Source organism: Microplitis mediator, chromosome 8, assembly GCF_029852145.1.
Source record: "Microplitis mediator isolate UGA2020A chromosome 8, iyMicMedi2.1, whole genome shotgun sequence".
Lineage (NCBI taxonomy): Eukaryota > Metazoa > Arthropoda > Insecta > Hymenoptera > Braconidae > Microplitis > Microplitis mediator.
In genome coordinates, this window is record NC_079976.1 from 7,841,383 (window position 1) to 7,857,394 (window position 16,012).

Sequence of the window (16,012 nt, forward strand, 5' to 3'; positions counted from 1 at the left end):
ATATTTTCAAATTTTGAAAAGTTAAAACTTTTTATAAAATTTTAAAAAATTCATCAGTTTTCGGATTATTCACAATTTGAGTTCTTTTATTTGCTTTGATGTTTTAACATAAAATTTATATGCAAGTCGTGATCATTTACACAAATTTTCTTTACAAATAATTTGTGAATAGATCACTTTTACTAAAAATTTTTTGTTCGTGTTGGAATAAAAATAAAACAAAAATTATCTGATTTTGTTTGTACACAGTAAAAAATATTGTGTTAAATCAACACAGTTTGTGTGTTAAAAACGGTTGACACAAAATTTGTGTTGAAATTTCGACACAAACTTTGTGTAACCCCTTTTTAACACAAAGATTATGTTGAAATATCGCCACAAAAGGGCGCAAAGAATTCCATAGTAACACACAAAATGTGTTAATAAAGAGTGTATAACACATTTTTTATGTTACAAAAAGTGACACAAACTTTGTGTTAGTTTAACACAAACCGTTTTCGACACAAATATACAATATTTTTTACTGTGTAGGACGTAAACTCAAAAAATGGCGGAATATTCTATAATGATGACAAAATTTAAAATGATATTGAAGTTAGCCGACGTCTAGTAATTTTTGGATTTTTGAAAAAATCATAAATTATAAAAAAAAAAATGCACTTATAGTCTTTTTAATTTTCTACATGTGCATTTTTTCAGATTCTTTTTTTATTCAAATTTAATTGTTCAAAATAAAATCCTAAAATTTTTAATTGTCTGCTAACTTCAGGATCATAATTTAAACCAGCAAAAAAAAATATAATGTTTCACTGAATAAAAAAAATGAATTATTTAAATAAATTTTTGAAATGACAAAAAATAAATTGAGCTGAGGCTAAAACAAATTTAAATATAATAAAAATGCATAGAAACCTTCAGACAGAAATTCCATGAACTCCAGCCCGTCATTTTTCCACGAAATTATCGATCTACTCTTGACTTCATTTGGTCGAATTAATAAAATAAAACACATTTTTTCACTTTTACTAAACACTAAATCACTAACACATTTATTTAGTCACATATCTTTTTTTATTACGTTTTTTTTTTTTTTATACAATGAACGCCGAGTCATTGTTGTTACCCGCACTTTTTTTTAATCACTTCAACTTCATTATAATTAATTAATAAACTATATCTCTGTCTTTATTTTTAAATCAATGCCAATAAAATCATTCAATTAATTATTTATTTAATATAAGTTCAAGCAAAATTACCGGAGAAGTGAACAATAGGAATGATGAAGCACTAATGAGCATCGGTATGAAGTTGGCGGCAGCTTCATCACGATCTCTCGCCCGTCATTTTTCCACGAAATTATCGATCGAATTTCGACTTCATTTACGCGTAAAAAAAAAAAATAAAACACTCACTTTTATTCACTTTCACTAAACACTAAATCACTACCACATTTATTTAGTCACATATCTCTTTTTATATGAGTGTGAATTTATCAGACATTAGACAATTCAAAAATTTTAAATAAATAAATTAATTAATTAAAATAATGAAATTTAAAAAAATGCGCATACTAATTCTTCATTGATCTGAAAACGCATTTTTATTTTTCTAATCCACTTACATTTTATTTATTTATTTATTCAAAAATTTAAAAAATTACCACTTGTCAGTTAAATTCACACTCATCTTTTTATTCCGCTTTTTTTTTTTTTTTCTACACAATGACCGAATCATTGTTGTTACCCGGACTTTTTTCTAACACTATCACTTCACGATAATTAATTAATAAATTATATCTCTGTCTTTGTTTTTAAATCAATGTCAATAAATTAATTAATAAACTCATTTAATTATTTAATTTAAGATCACGCAAAATTACCGGAGAAGTGAACACTGGCAATGATGAAGCACTAATGAGCATCGATATGAAGTTGGCGACAGCTTCATCATTTCCACGATCTCTCGACTGTCATTTTTCCACGAAATTATCGATCGAATCTCGGCTTCTTTTACTCGCAAAAATAAAATAAAACACTCTCACTTTTATTCACTGTCCACTAAATACTGACTAAATCTCTGATACTGAAATTAGCCAGCGTCTAATAATTTTTGAATTTTTTAAAAAACAATAAATTAAAAAAAAAAATTGCACCTATAGTTTTTTTAATTTTCTACATGTGCATATTTTTATTTTTATTTTTTTTTTAAATTAAATTGTTGAAAAAAAAATTCAAAAATTTCTAATTGCCTGCTAACTTCAAGATCATCTGAATTTTACTATCACATTTATTTAGTCATTTATGTTTTTTTTTTTTTTTTTCCGTTCTTTTTTTTTTACAATGGCCGAGTCATTGTCGTTACCCCGCACTTTTTTACAACACTGTAACTTCACTATAACTAATTAATAACTTATATCTCTGTCTTTATTTTTAAATCAATGCCAATAAATTAATTAATAAACTCATTTAATTAATTATTTATTTAATATTAGATCACGCAAAACTACCGGAGAAGTGGACAGTGGCAATGATGAAGTACTAATGAGCATCGATATGAAGTTGGCGACAGCTTCACAATTTTCACGATCTCCCATTGGTTTAAATTTTTCAAAATTACCAAATAAAATAATTTATAACTAAATCAGTTGATCGTCTGTAAGCCAATGAAATTTAAAAAATTTAAAACGGACTAGTGTCTTTTGGGTGAATTTTCAAAGGGGACAGTTAATTTTGGTGAGGACTCAGACTCGGCGTTCGGTGTAAAAATCTCGAGTGCGGTTGTTGTTAATTTTAAAAAATTTATTTTAATTGAAATAAATTAAATTATCAAGTAAAAAGTGTTTATTTGTGATAATAGTGAAGTGAGTTAATTATTTTTATTACATAAGTAAAATGTGTGATTACGAAAAATGAAAAAAATAGAAAATGGTGAAAGTGAGTGTTGGTGTCAGTGTGAAAATTCTCGGTTTATTTTATTTCCTTTTGACTTTTGAGTGCTAGAGATAAATTTTAATTGTGAAAAAATCAGTAGAGTCTATAAAAGTGTGTAATTTACCTTAAATCACGTAATTATAATTTAATATAGACTGAGGAAAATTCCGGAAATATGAACAGTAGCACTGATAGGAGACAGTATAAAGTCAGCTACACAACTAACATTATTATTATAAATTTCATTTCAAACATGGCTTCTGATTGGTCAAAATTTTAAAAAATTATCAAATCAAATAATTAATAACTAAATCGGCTGATGTTCTGTAAGCCAATTAAATTTATTTAATTTTGAACGGACCCCAGTGTCTTGTGGGTAACTTGAAATTAAGGGGAAGTTGGTTGCACACTTCACAGTCTAGCGTAAACATTTGGGGGTCAGTCTTTGTCAGTTTATTTAAATTCATTGTTATCATAATAAATAAGACATTTAATTGAATTATTCAGTAAAAAATGTGTAAGTGATAATAGTAAAGCAAGTGAATTATTTTTAGTGCGCGAGTGAAGTAAGTGAATTTAAAAAGTGAAAAATTTTTTAACAACGGTAGCGAGTGTCTGTGTTGGTATTAAATCACGGTTTGTTCTTCGTATCAGTTATGTCGTGTTTTATTCTTTAGTAGATCGTAAATAAATTGATAGGTGTCAATAAGTAGTGAATTTGATAATTGAAGTGATTCAAATAAATATTTTTTTTAAATTCGAAAGATAAAAAAAAAATGGCGATGATTCAGCACTTAACCGGCAATAATATGAAGTTGGCTAGACAGTTGTGATTGTTATTGCAAATTTGAATTAGATCATGTCAGCTGATTGGACAAAAATTTTGAACGGACTCTAGTGTCTTCTGGGTAAAGTTGAAATTAAGGGGAAGTTAATTGTGGTCGGAGATCAAGCTCAGTGACGACGTTTCAAGTTCGGTTAGTGATAATTTTTAAAATTCACTATAATTAAAATAAAAAGTGTATTTAAATTAAATTATCAAGTTCAAAGTGTTTATGTGATAATAGTGAAGTGAATTAATTATTTTTAGTGCATAAGTGGAGTAAGTGAACGTGAAAAGTTAAAAAAAATGATCCTGAAGTTAGCAGACAATTGATAATTTTTGAATTTTTTTTTTCAACAATTTGATTTTAAAAAAATGAACTAAAAATATGCACATTTAGAAAATTTTAAAAACTATACGTGCAATTTTTCAAAATATTTTTTTTTTAAATTTATCATTTTTAAAAAATTCAAAAATTATCAGACGTCAGCCAATTCAGTATCATAAAAAAAAGTTGTGAAGTGAGTGTTGGTGTCAGTGTAAATTCTCAGTTCGTTTTATCATTTTAGTTTTTTATTTCTCAGTGTTATCAATAAAAATCAAAAAGCGTGAGTGAGTGCAGTGCATGACTTTTTAAAATTAAATTCTCATAAAATTGCTAAAAATGTAGGACTTATCTTTTACGTGTAAAAAAACGCGGGAAGTTTTCGGCATTTTTAAATTTATAAACAAATGGTTTTTTTATTTTTCATATTTTTAGTACATATTAATGATATAAATCAATCAATAGTAAAAATGATTTAATCACTTAAAATAAAAATTAAAAAATCAATTGTTTATTAAACTCAAAAATAACAAGTGGACAAGTTTAAATAACGTGAAAATACGTGTTTTAAAAAATATTCAAAAAGTTAACGCGTCTCAGAACCCTTTCAATTGATCACCTGAGGGAACTACGATGTCATCATCGCTGCAGATTTACAAGAAAAATCAGCAACCGGTGAGTGAACTTTTAATAAATGTTTGAAAAGTCCAACAGTGCATGCCTCAAATGCATGAGTGTCAATGTAGCAGACATCAGACAAATTTAAAACTATAAATAATTAAAAAAATAATATTTGAAAAAAATGCACTTATTAATTACAAAATTCTTTACGTGCGCATTTTTTAAAAATATTTTTTTTTAATTATTTGCTCTATTTATTAATAATTTTTAATTTGTCTGATGTCTGCTACATTCATACTCATCTCAAATGCTCATATTGTAAGAAAAATATAAAAACTAACATCCAAATCTAAATAAATTTTCAAAAATAATAATAAACTGAGAGATGGGTCAGTTTTTTTTATAGAAGTCACTAGTGTACATACATAAGTGAAATAAATACCTAGTATATGATACTGAAGTTAGCCGAGGTCTAGTAATTTTTGAATTTTCTTAAAAACGATAAATTATAAAAAAAAAAAAATATATAAAAAATTGCACCAGTAGCTTTTTGAATTTTCTGCATGTGCACATTTTTAGTTTTTTTTTTTATTTGTAATTAATTTGTTGAAAAAAAAAAAAATCCGTAAGTTCTTAATTGTCTAGTTTAGTTTTTCTCCAGGTACAAATTAAAAGTTATCAATCAATAGAGTAAATAATTTTAAAAATAATATTTATAAAAAATGCACTTATTAATTTGAAAATTTTTGAAGTTCGCATTTTTAAAAAATTTAATTTTATTAATTGTTTAGTCTATTTATTAATAATTTTAAATTTATGTGATGTCTGCTACATTCACACTCATAAAGTTTGTACCTAATAACTAAATAAAATTTATTCAATTGGTCTAAAAATAAATAAATTTAGCAATTGAAACAGAGACACTGCGCTCGGCAATATAAATATCAATTCATATTTGATGGCTTTCTAATAGTTTTATGGCAGTCAGATAATTCGACTGTGCCGCGATACTTTGTAATAAAAAAATAATCTTCTTGTACACAAAAATAAATGATATCCCGACCCTCGAATTTGTTTTTGCAACCCAAAATTTTCTGAGTTCAAAAAAAAATTTCTTGTATCCAAAAATTTTTTTGAACAAACGTTTGATCGCGAAAAATATTCTGGGGCCAAGAAAACAATTTTTAACCCATGGTATTTTTTCTTTCTGTGTATTAATTCAGTAAACTAATATATATATTTCATTTTTCAAAAATTAATCACCTTTCATTTATTTATGAATGAAATTTATTTTAAAAATTAAATATAACTCAGAGATAAACAACAAAAGAAAAATATCAACTATCGACTTTATTAAAACTCAGTTTCCTACAAAATCTATTAGTCAATTTCGCTAGAATATTAACCCGCTCTAATCTATTTTTGTGTTATCCACGAATATGTCAATGGGCAACTTTGAATTCCACTAATACTTGATATCATCAAAACTATAAAACTTTGATTCGATTCAACTTCAGAGTGCTCTAGATTTAAATGACATCAGAAATAAATAACAATATGTATTATTAATTATCTCTCTAGACATTTTAGAATGAGAAATTCTACCGTTAATTGAATTTATAAGATATTATTGTCGCAAAATCTCAATAAGAAAATTCTAAATTTAAATAAGAGACATTCTATTCTTATGCATGTACGTGTGATGAGTTTAATTTTAATGATTCACGTCTAGATATGCTACACACTCTTGTATTATTTCTATGAATTCTCAAGTAAATTTTACAATTTATTTGTCTTTCCCACCAAACTGACATCCTAGACAATTAATTTATTAAACAGGATTAATTTTAAATAACTATTTGAATCCTATGACAAATTGAAGAGTAATAAAATATGATAACGATAATTTGAATATTTTTAAAAAGTCTAGTCATTTATGAATTTATTAACTTGTCGCGACGGTTAATTAGTAAAAATTAAAAAATTCTATTTTCGTTACTGTACATTTTACTCTATATATATATATATATATATATATATAAATATATATTACATTTTATATTACTTCATTATTCAATTACATTGATATACTGAATCAAACTTATTATCGAACTAGATTTACATTCAAAAATATTATTTTAATAAAAGTATTAAATTTGATAAATGTCAAATATAGATTTGGAAATTTATTTAAAATTTAATTGCACAGTTATACAATAAAATTATATTTAAAAGTCGTTTTTAGTTTATTTTTTAGAGTATAAATTTACATTTGACTATAAAATTTTTTTTTTATTTCAGTATTGTATTTTTTAAAATAAAAAATGACCGGGTACTTAGGCAAGTAATTATTTTTCGTGGATATTTAGTATCATCTATAATTTATTTTTGATAAATTTGTTATTATTTTTCAATTTTTTAAATTTCAAAAACTCCTGATATTTTTTTATCAAAAGTAAGATATGAAATACCATAAATTTTTTTGTTAATGTTAAATTCTTACACGAATACTCTATTTCAGTCCAAAATCATAGTACAGTATGAAAAACATGAATTTTTTTTTGGAGTTGCGTTAAAATTTAAATTTCCCTAATCACGATTTAATTCGGACTACAAGTTCCCTTACTTCCGTACAATATATTTAGTTTTGTATCTAATTGTCTCGTTACCCTGTAAAACATTTACAGAGTGGAGGCTTTGGAGGCTCAAACTACTATTTTAATTTTGACTCGGGCGCGGATTAAATCCGCAGTTAATGCGGATCGGATAATTTTCTATTTATTTGATCCTCTCGCTGTAAAATTAACTCCAAGAAAAAAATTTATTTTGACATGAAAACTCTAAACTCGAGTAGATGCAGATTGAAATAAAATCCCCATGATCCCGAAATTACTCCAATAAAAAAATTCCCTATTTACTTCGGAACTCCAATCAACGGAGTCCTTTTGGGTGGAAATAAAATTCAAATTTACTCCCGATTATTTAAGTATCCCTTCAAAACATATAACGTACACTCGACGACAATGAATAAACATGCACATGATCAACACACACACGAGAATTATATTCAGAGCAGACACCAAAAAATTTCTCTAAAGCCCCTCCCGTAAACTTATATCGCGATCCCACTGTAAACTCAAAATCAACAGAATTTGATAAATTTTTTTTTTCACAAAATTTTCTAGATGTTCCATTATGTCCCAGGTATAAAACTAAAATTTTAAAAGTTTAAAAATTAAATTTTTCCCGCGAAATTTTTTGAGACAATTCGTCGTGTCCTGGGTACTCAATAGCTTCCACCCTCTTTCGAAAACATTAAAAGCAAAATTTATTTAAAAAAAACGAAATGATAGAGAAGATAAAATGTTCGTAAATAATAGAAGACGATAATAAATAATTTTAGAATAACAATAACAAAAAAATCTATTTAAAAATATCATGTCTAGACTATATAGTAACGACGGCAAACACGAGGGGGTAGTTGAAGAGAATGAAGAGGCAGTGGAAGAGAACGAGGACGAGACGGTTAATGATTCAGAAGCAGAATTTCGCGATGTTGAAATATTAAGCGTATAACCCACCCCATCTCTACCTAAAACCCTCACTCTATCTCACTCTCTCACTTTACTCTCTCTTACCATTTCTATCCATTCTCTATACTCATTCTCTCATCTCTCCCTTCTTTCTCTTTCCACATCAACTACCCCCTTCTCCCTCACTCTTTGCTTATTCTTCTTCTCTACTACTTTTATTATATACCCACCACATTTTCTCCCTCTCTCTTTCTCAATCTATCTGTCCTTCTCACACTACATCTAATGACTGGTACACTCTTCTCGTTGAATTCTATACTCATATTCACACACATAAGTTTGTCAATTTAGTTCATCGATTTTTTGTATTTAAACATTTATGTCCTTGACTGTTTAATATTTCTAAAAACAAATACAAACCCCTATGTATAATACATTCATTCTTTTCTATCATCGTCCTCATATCAGCACAATGTGTCCATACATGTTCCTTATCATCAATTATCTTCTTCTATACAACTAAAGTTGTAATGATAAATTGTGGCATCAATTTTTATTTCATTTATTTAAATTAAATGAATAGCAAACGTCGAAATTTTGTCTGATTCATTAAAATGTCCATCCATCCATAAGCAGTTAGAAATTTTTTGTATTTGCACCGTAAAAAACCGGTGTTAAAATAGAGTTAGGTGTTATCCAATCAGTGTTAAAACAGTGTACATAAGGAGTTAATTCATTCCGATCAGAGTATGAGGGTGCGAGTATGTGTTTTCAAATCTACAAAACAGAAAAATAATAATATAATATTTGGTTGAAATTAAGAAATTATCGTTAATTGAAGTAAAAACAATTTTATTACCTATAGAATAAAAAACGTCACTTTTATTAAACTGAACAAATTGCATTAATTTTTGATCACTTGTCAAATTAAATTAAAGGAAGAATATTGGAATTAATTTTATGGTAACTCTGATGTTTTTCATAAGATAATTGGAGATTTAAAGATGATAAATTGATCATTGATAATTTTGTTTTATTCTTCTCGCTGATTTAGTTTGCAAAGAAACTTAAATCATAAAAATTTGTTTCCCATATTTTATACAATAACATCAACATGTCATTGTAGACAAATATTCTATAGATTTCTCCAAAAATTGGTAATCTGTCGTATCATCAATTTTTGAAACAATACAAATTTTTTTTTTATTTGAAGTAAAATTCGACTTCTGATACTTCAATAATACCACTACTTTTTTTTAACACGGAAAAATTTTAACACCGCTACGGCTGTTATTTTAACACCAATAGCCTTAACACCAGAACAAGGTGTATTGACACCGTTTTTTAAAACGTACATGTGCTTATATTTATTAGTTATTTTCGACTCGAAATTTAAATCGTAGATTGAACGTACAGCCGTTGAAAACGTAAATTCAACCTTTGAAGACGTAAATAGTCGTAAAACGTATTTTAGACGTAAATGACGTACGAAAACGTAAATAAGACTCGCGTAATCGTTAATTATAGATACAACCTTTCAAGACTGGCAATAAAACAATTGAACTATATCGGAAACATTTTTGTCTACAAGCTTCTAGGTAGTCCGTAAGACCCAAAAAAGCTCGAGAAACTGGGCATCAGTAGAGTTATCTCCTGCAAGGCCCAAAATATTTTTCAACAGCTGCTAAGAATTTTTATTTCTTGTCTTCTAGCTGCTAGGCATGTCTTTTGGCAATTAAATGTTTCCGACATAGTTTAATTGTTTTATTGCGAATTTTGAAAGGTTGTATCTATGATTTACGATTACGCAAGTCTTATTTACATTTTCGTACGTCATCTACGTCTAAAATACGTTTTACGACTATTTACGTCTTCAAATGTTGAATTTACGTTTTCAACGTCTTGTACGTTCAATCTACGATTTAAATTTTGACTCGGGTAAAAATCTGTTAAATTTACACAAAAAAATGTCAAGACAACAGATTCTATGTTCAATTATCCAACATAAAATTTGTATCCGCGATCAACTCAAACGCAATGTATATAGAATTAACACAAAAATTAGAGTAGACCACTCGGAACAGACAACTTGTGTTAAATTCAACACAAAATTTGCAACTGTATACATAGATACATATAAATAGATGAATATAGTGAGGAAGAAACATAGAAACATATGAATAGAGAAGGTTTTGCGGTATGTGGTAGTAGTTATTAGCCCGAGTTGAAGCCCTCGGGTGGAGGTCGGGTTAACGTAACTCGTGTTAGTAGTATTGGTGGTGAATAAGGGTGAGTAGGAGGAGTGCGGTAGGAGTAAGGGTGAACTACTGGCAGGCCATAGTGAACAATGATATCGGGTATTTGATTTGTAACCGACGACAATACGTACCCGGTTCGTAGCCAGCTCTCCCGCGCTTGTACTGTACTCTTGTTCTACGACTGCTCTATAACCAACCTACCAACCAACTAAACACGAGAGCAAGAGAGAGAGAGTCTAGTCGGTTCTGTGTACCACTCTAGTGATGCCGAAAGGGTGCCCTTGTCGATATCAGCTAATGCAACGTAGAAACGGAGACAACCTCACCTAGTCTCTTGACTCCTTACTCTATGTCACCTCGACAAACTCACAACCTCCCACTTATACACTGTAATACTAAACGACAGTTTAGTTTCAATGCAATACCAATACCATCATCCTTAACTATTATATGTACGCTGGTTTCTACTGTATCTTCACCCCACTGGAGAGGGAGAAGCCTTTGTTTTACATCTGGAAACATACGCTATCATAACTAACTATCATAAACAATTAACGCGAGTTCTATATATCGTGAGTCATAGTAATCAAAATAATAATATCATTTTATCATGATCATATTACTTTTTGATGCTCTGGGAAAATTAATTTTGTGGTAGCTATGAATTTAGGGCAGTTTCATTCAAGTATATATCGATACTTTCTATATATAAATATATTTTTTAGTAGATTTCATAAAAATTTATCTATTCCATTCGTCCTTATGATGGGATGTTCAAAGAATTTTGACATAGTCACTCATAATTCGTCGAGTAGGTTCCAAAAATACCATTGGTTCAAAAGTTGAGGTATGTATGAGTATGTACATATGTAATATACACAGAAAAAGAAAATTTCTTAATGGAAAAAATTTTTACTTGCCCCAAAAAATTTTTCGCATTACGAATTGAAGACAAAAATTTTTTAAGGGCAAAGGAATTTTTTGTTTGCATTTTATGATGCAAAATATTTCTTGTGCCAAGAAATCCTTTTTTCTCAGTGTATATATGCACAGTTAGAAATGTTGTGTATTTGTGTTAAAAAATTATTTGTTTAAATTTTTTGTCTTGATTTTGAACACAGAAATCTGTTAAGGGGTTAGGGGTACTCAGGGGTATGAAAAAATGATGATTTTCAATAATTTTTTTTTTGTAGTTAATTACTTTATTTGACAAAAATAAAAACATAGCTTTATTAGAACACGTTTCGATTTGACTTCACGAAAATTTCAAAAAAAAAAATTAATAATTCAAAAAGTTATCGCTGTTTTTGTAGAGCCCGTTCCTCCCGAAGTCCTTTGCGGTGATCATCATAAGTCCTTGGAGATTCATCTAAAATCAATCGGACAAGAAAAATTAGTTTTATTAATAGATAATCTTGTGCCTGATCGAAGCTTTTTTTTTTTTTTTCGAAATTAACAAAATGGCGGCCTCAGGAAATTTTTTTCAAATTTTCGAGAAAAAAACCGACAGTTTATTGTTAAAAAAAAATCGAAATTTTTGAAAAAAAAAAAAATCCTTCGATCAGGCACGAGTTTTTAATGTATTTCAAAAGTACAATAAATTTTATTGAAATCTACCGAGCAGTTTTTAAGTTACAGTGATCACCAGTTCAGAAAACATAGTTTTGAGAAAAACGCATTTAAAGTTTTGCTATGGATTTATGTCGAATTATAAGAATTATTTAATAACTTACACTGAGTCATCTATTCCTGGACCATATAATAGCTCTTCAGCCGACATAGCAGCTTCCAAAATATCGATTTGCTGGTGCCTACGTTGCAATCGACCTTCTCGGGTGTTATCATTAGCGCGCTTATCTGCTACTTTGATACGTGCAGCATCCATTCTTTCTGCATACCGATGAGAATTAGGCCCACAATTAAGTCCTAGTGTATTCATCAAGACTAATAATGAATTTATACCCTCATTAAATATACACATAGCAACGTATGCAGCTATTTGTACGATAGTAAAACTAGTATTTACCGTTTTTGGGCATATTTTCCATACTAGTTGGTTAAAGCTTTCATTATTATTCTGATTGAATCCACCTACACATCTTGAAAGTAAATTTTCATTACTAAGATCTTCGTATATAGGCTTGATAGCTTTTAAAACATCAGAAGGTAAAGGAGAATAATCGTGAGAAAAGGTATCAAGCTCTCCTCTTGCTTCAGCGCGCTGGTAAGAGCACCAAGATTCTTCGCCTTTTGGACACATATCATGATTCGGTTTTTCATCACTCGAGCCGTAGTGATAAAAGGTTGCCATTATAGCAGATTTCATATTTTCAACAGGAAGGAATATATTCATTTCCACAGTTATTACATGCAACTACAATTTTGAATCCCAGCCCACGTGTACTTGCTGTTTGAAACACTACATTTCCATCACATTTTTTACATTTTATAAGAGCAGAAATTGCAGTGAATACCTGAATAAAATTTATTATTCGAAATTCAGTACTGCTGTCTTCAGGTACATCATCTTCAGTGTTTTGTTTTAATTTTTTAGAAGATGTACTCTGAATACTTTCATCACGTTCGGCTGTTTTCGGATTAAAAACATTCTTTCTTTTGACTGAACGCGACTTATTAATTTTTTCAGAACTCCGAAGTTCTCTTGAAACCTTTCTAGAATCACGTCCCATGGTTAATAATTTAATTCACTTGAGAAATAATTTATCACAAAACTATCGACTGATCAGTGCAACGACTACAGGTATACTGGCAACCAAAAATTATTTTTCAGTTCTTGTACTACCTACAAATTGTGAATATATGTAGAAGGATATATATATATATAGAAGGATATATATATTTATATATCCTATATATATATATATATATATATATATATATATATATATATATATATATATATATATATATATATATAATAATAAATACATTAAAATGGGGAGATATTCATGACAATGAAACCCGAAAGGTCGGTTGCTTGCAGCTGTTTCTAGCTACCTGCTCTCGAATGCCACGTAGCACCCGAGCGTCCTTTGGTCATTGTTAAATAACTCGAAAAGAATTTGTCGGATTCACTTCAAATTTTCACACAATATTTTTAAAATATTATACTTTAAGAAAATGCAAAAAAAAAAAAATCGATTTTTTGAAAATTCTGACTACCCCTAACCCCTTAATTCAACACAAACCGTTTGTGTTATTTTACTTTAACAGATTTTTTATGTTAAATGATGAGAAAATCTATAATGTAACACATTTCTTGTGTTGTTCGAAAATTAACACAAAATTTGTGTTGTTTGACTAAACGTTTCCGCGCGATTCTTCATTACTATAACCAAGCAAAGCATTGTAGCAGCATTGTCTGCCGGGAGATTTGGATAATAATTTATTTGCAATTAAATATATACATTTTACAATTAAATTTAGATAACTTTCATATCTTTTTGACCCGGTTTAATTGTTCGCTAAATTGACATAAGTTCTACTAAGGGTAGATCAGTCTACTTGAGTTGGTTAGGTTATGTGCTTATGTTTATTAGTTGATTTTTAACACGAAAAATGTGTTAAATTTACACAAATGTTCTGTTAAATGTTCACAAATATTCTGTTAAAAGAACAGATTTTATGTGTTCAATTTTATTTAACATAAAATTTGTGTTAAAGATCAATACAAACGCAATGTGTTGAATTAACACAAAAATTTGTGTAGGACGTTTGCAACACACGATTTGTGTTGAATTTAACACAAAATTTTTAACTATGTGTAAAATAATGCGCATTGTGCGACGATAGCGACTACAATGATAAAAATATTTTAACGAAACTTGGTACACTTATTTCATTAATAATTATCTCGGTTAAGTTCGAAGATTAGCCAAATCGGTCAACTGCTTTTCAAGTTTTCAAACTCAAAATTCATGAAATACGTCAAGAAAATTGATTTTCAATTTAATTTTATCTCATAACTTCGAAATAAATAAATAATTAGAGATCTTCTTCCATACCGGATGCCGAACGTCCATTTCTTTTTTACAATTTTTGTTTAGCTTTATATTTTTTAGTCTCATTTGAATTCTACTCGACCAGAGATTCGATACGTGTGCCGTGATTGATATTTAGGCGCGCCACTTAACGCTTAAGAGGATTAACGTCCGCACTGGACGAGTACGACGATGAGGGTTGTGGTAGCACACGAGGAGACACCGAGAGGGCGAAACAACGACCACACACGTAGTACCTAGTTGTTGGAACGATCCAGAGACCGCTAGGAAATTCTCGAGAACCACATATATGGCTAACGGACGAACTCTCTCATGGTTTGTCGCCCTCAAACTATCTTTCTCACTCTCTCGAATAAATATACACTCAAATGTCTATATATATGTGCGTGTGTATGTGTATATTGAAGACTCAAGTACCCTTCCACGACCAGCCCCAAGCCTCCAGGGGAACCTGAAGCAAACCTATATCCGAGAAACACGCTACAACGCCCAGCACTGATTATAGTTAGTGCAGTCTGCTGATCTGAAACCCTATAATGCGTATAGTACGCTACTACGTGGATATATGTATGTTGTATTAGTCATGTACTAAAAGATTTAACAAGATTCGCCGTGGATTTTAATTAACACTATTAAATATATTTATATCATTATTTTTTATTTATAATAAAAATAATAATATTTACTATCAGTGAAAGATTTTTTCGTTTTAGGCCAATTTATTAGGGTAAAAACTTGGCGAATAAAAATATTTTAATAAAAATATCGTAGAATGAAATATTTCGGGAAAAATATCCAGAACGGTCAATTGATTCAAAATATTCTGGTATCTCTATTTTTTTACTCTTATCATCTGCTAGATACACAAGGGCTGTTATCCGGAAATAGTTTATTCAAGGATTTTTTTAGAGGAAAAATTGACCGGTCAGGATTTTTTTTGTTTATTTGGAAAAAACAAATCTAAGATTACCTGAAAAAAAATTAATAAGATTATTGGACGGTCAAGCGAACGAAAATCGGTGATAAAATAAAAAAAAAGCCAGGCGTAGGCCAATGGTCAGTTCTCAAGGTCTTGGAAATGACCAACTGCCCAAGACTGGGCCGATTTTGTCAGCGTTAGAAATTCCTACCGAGGAAATTTTCAATTGAAATCATAATTGATTATGGAAAAATAACTTTTTACTAAATATACAAATTTTTTTAGTAACAATTGTATATTACGAATTGCCTACTATTATAATTGTCCACTTTATAGCCCCATTTTTATCCATGACGTTCTAATTAGCAAATTGTCTAACTCGATTTCAGAAAATCCTCCATTTATTTGAAAAAAAAAAACAATTTAAAAATTTTATTTCATCTAAAAATCAATTCCATATCTAGTCTATGTATAATGTTTTTGTCTAGGTTACTCAAATAATATTTTTTCTGACTATCAGTATCTGAAAATTGCACAAAATCACCTACTAAAAAATATTAAGTTCGACAATTTGCTAATTA

The 16,012-nt window shown here is 28.9% G+C and overlaps 2 protein-coding genes across 8 annotated transcripts in view; both read right to left on the reverse strand.

Annotated features, from left to right (window-relative positions):
* The window catches only part of LOC130673528 (protein bric-a-brac 1-like), a 261,506-nt gene that overhangs the window by 178,727 nt on the left and 66,767 nt on the right, over nucleotides 1–16,012 (reverse strand). The window contains exon 1 of one of the 6 annotated variants that reach the window (XM_057478552.1): nucleotides 8,653–8,788. The exons of the other annotated variants lie outside the window; for them this stretch is intronic. The gene's annotated coding sequence lies outside the window, so the exon portion shown is untranslated. Of the gene's footprint in view, nucleotides 1–8,652; nucleotides 8,789–16,012 lie in introns of those variants that run through there. 6 annotated transcript variants of the gene reach the window in all.
* LOC130673530 (uncharacterized) lies at nucleotides 11,629–13,353 on the reverse strand. 2 transcript variants are annotated; one of them, XM_057478561.1, is made up of 3 exons: nucleotides 12,517–13,353; nucleotides 12,224–12,434; nucleotides 11,629–11,859 (listed from the first exon to the last, which is right to left on the reverse strand). In XM_057478561.1, exons 1-3 carry the CDS (start codon nucleotides 12,536–12,538, stop codon nucleotides 11,856–11,858), a joined length of 237 nt encoding a protein of 78 aa, XP_057334544.1. In that variant the 5' UTR covers nucleotides 12,539–13,353; the 3' UTR covers nucleotides 11,629–11,855. The 2 variants fall into 2 exon arrangements, with proteins under 2 accessions (XP_057334544.1, XP_057334543.1); XM_057478560.1 differs by having other exon boundaries at nucleotides 12,224–13,353.

Coding starts and splice junctions, on each gene's coding strand:
- LOC130673530 (XM_057478560.1), bottom strand. CDS start 12,843: ATGAATATATTCCTTCCTGTTGAAAATATGAAATCTGCTATAATGGCA.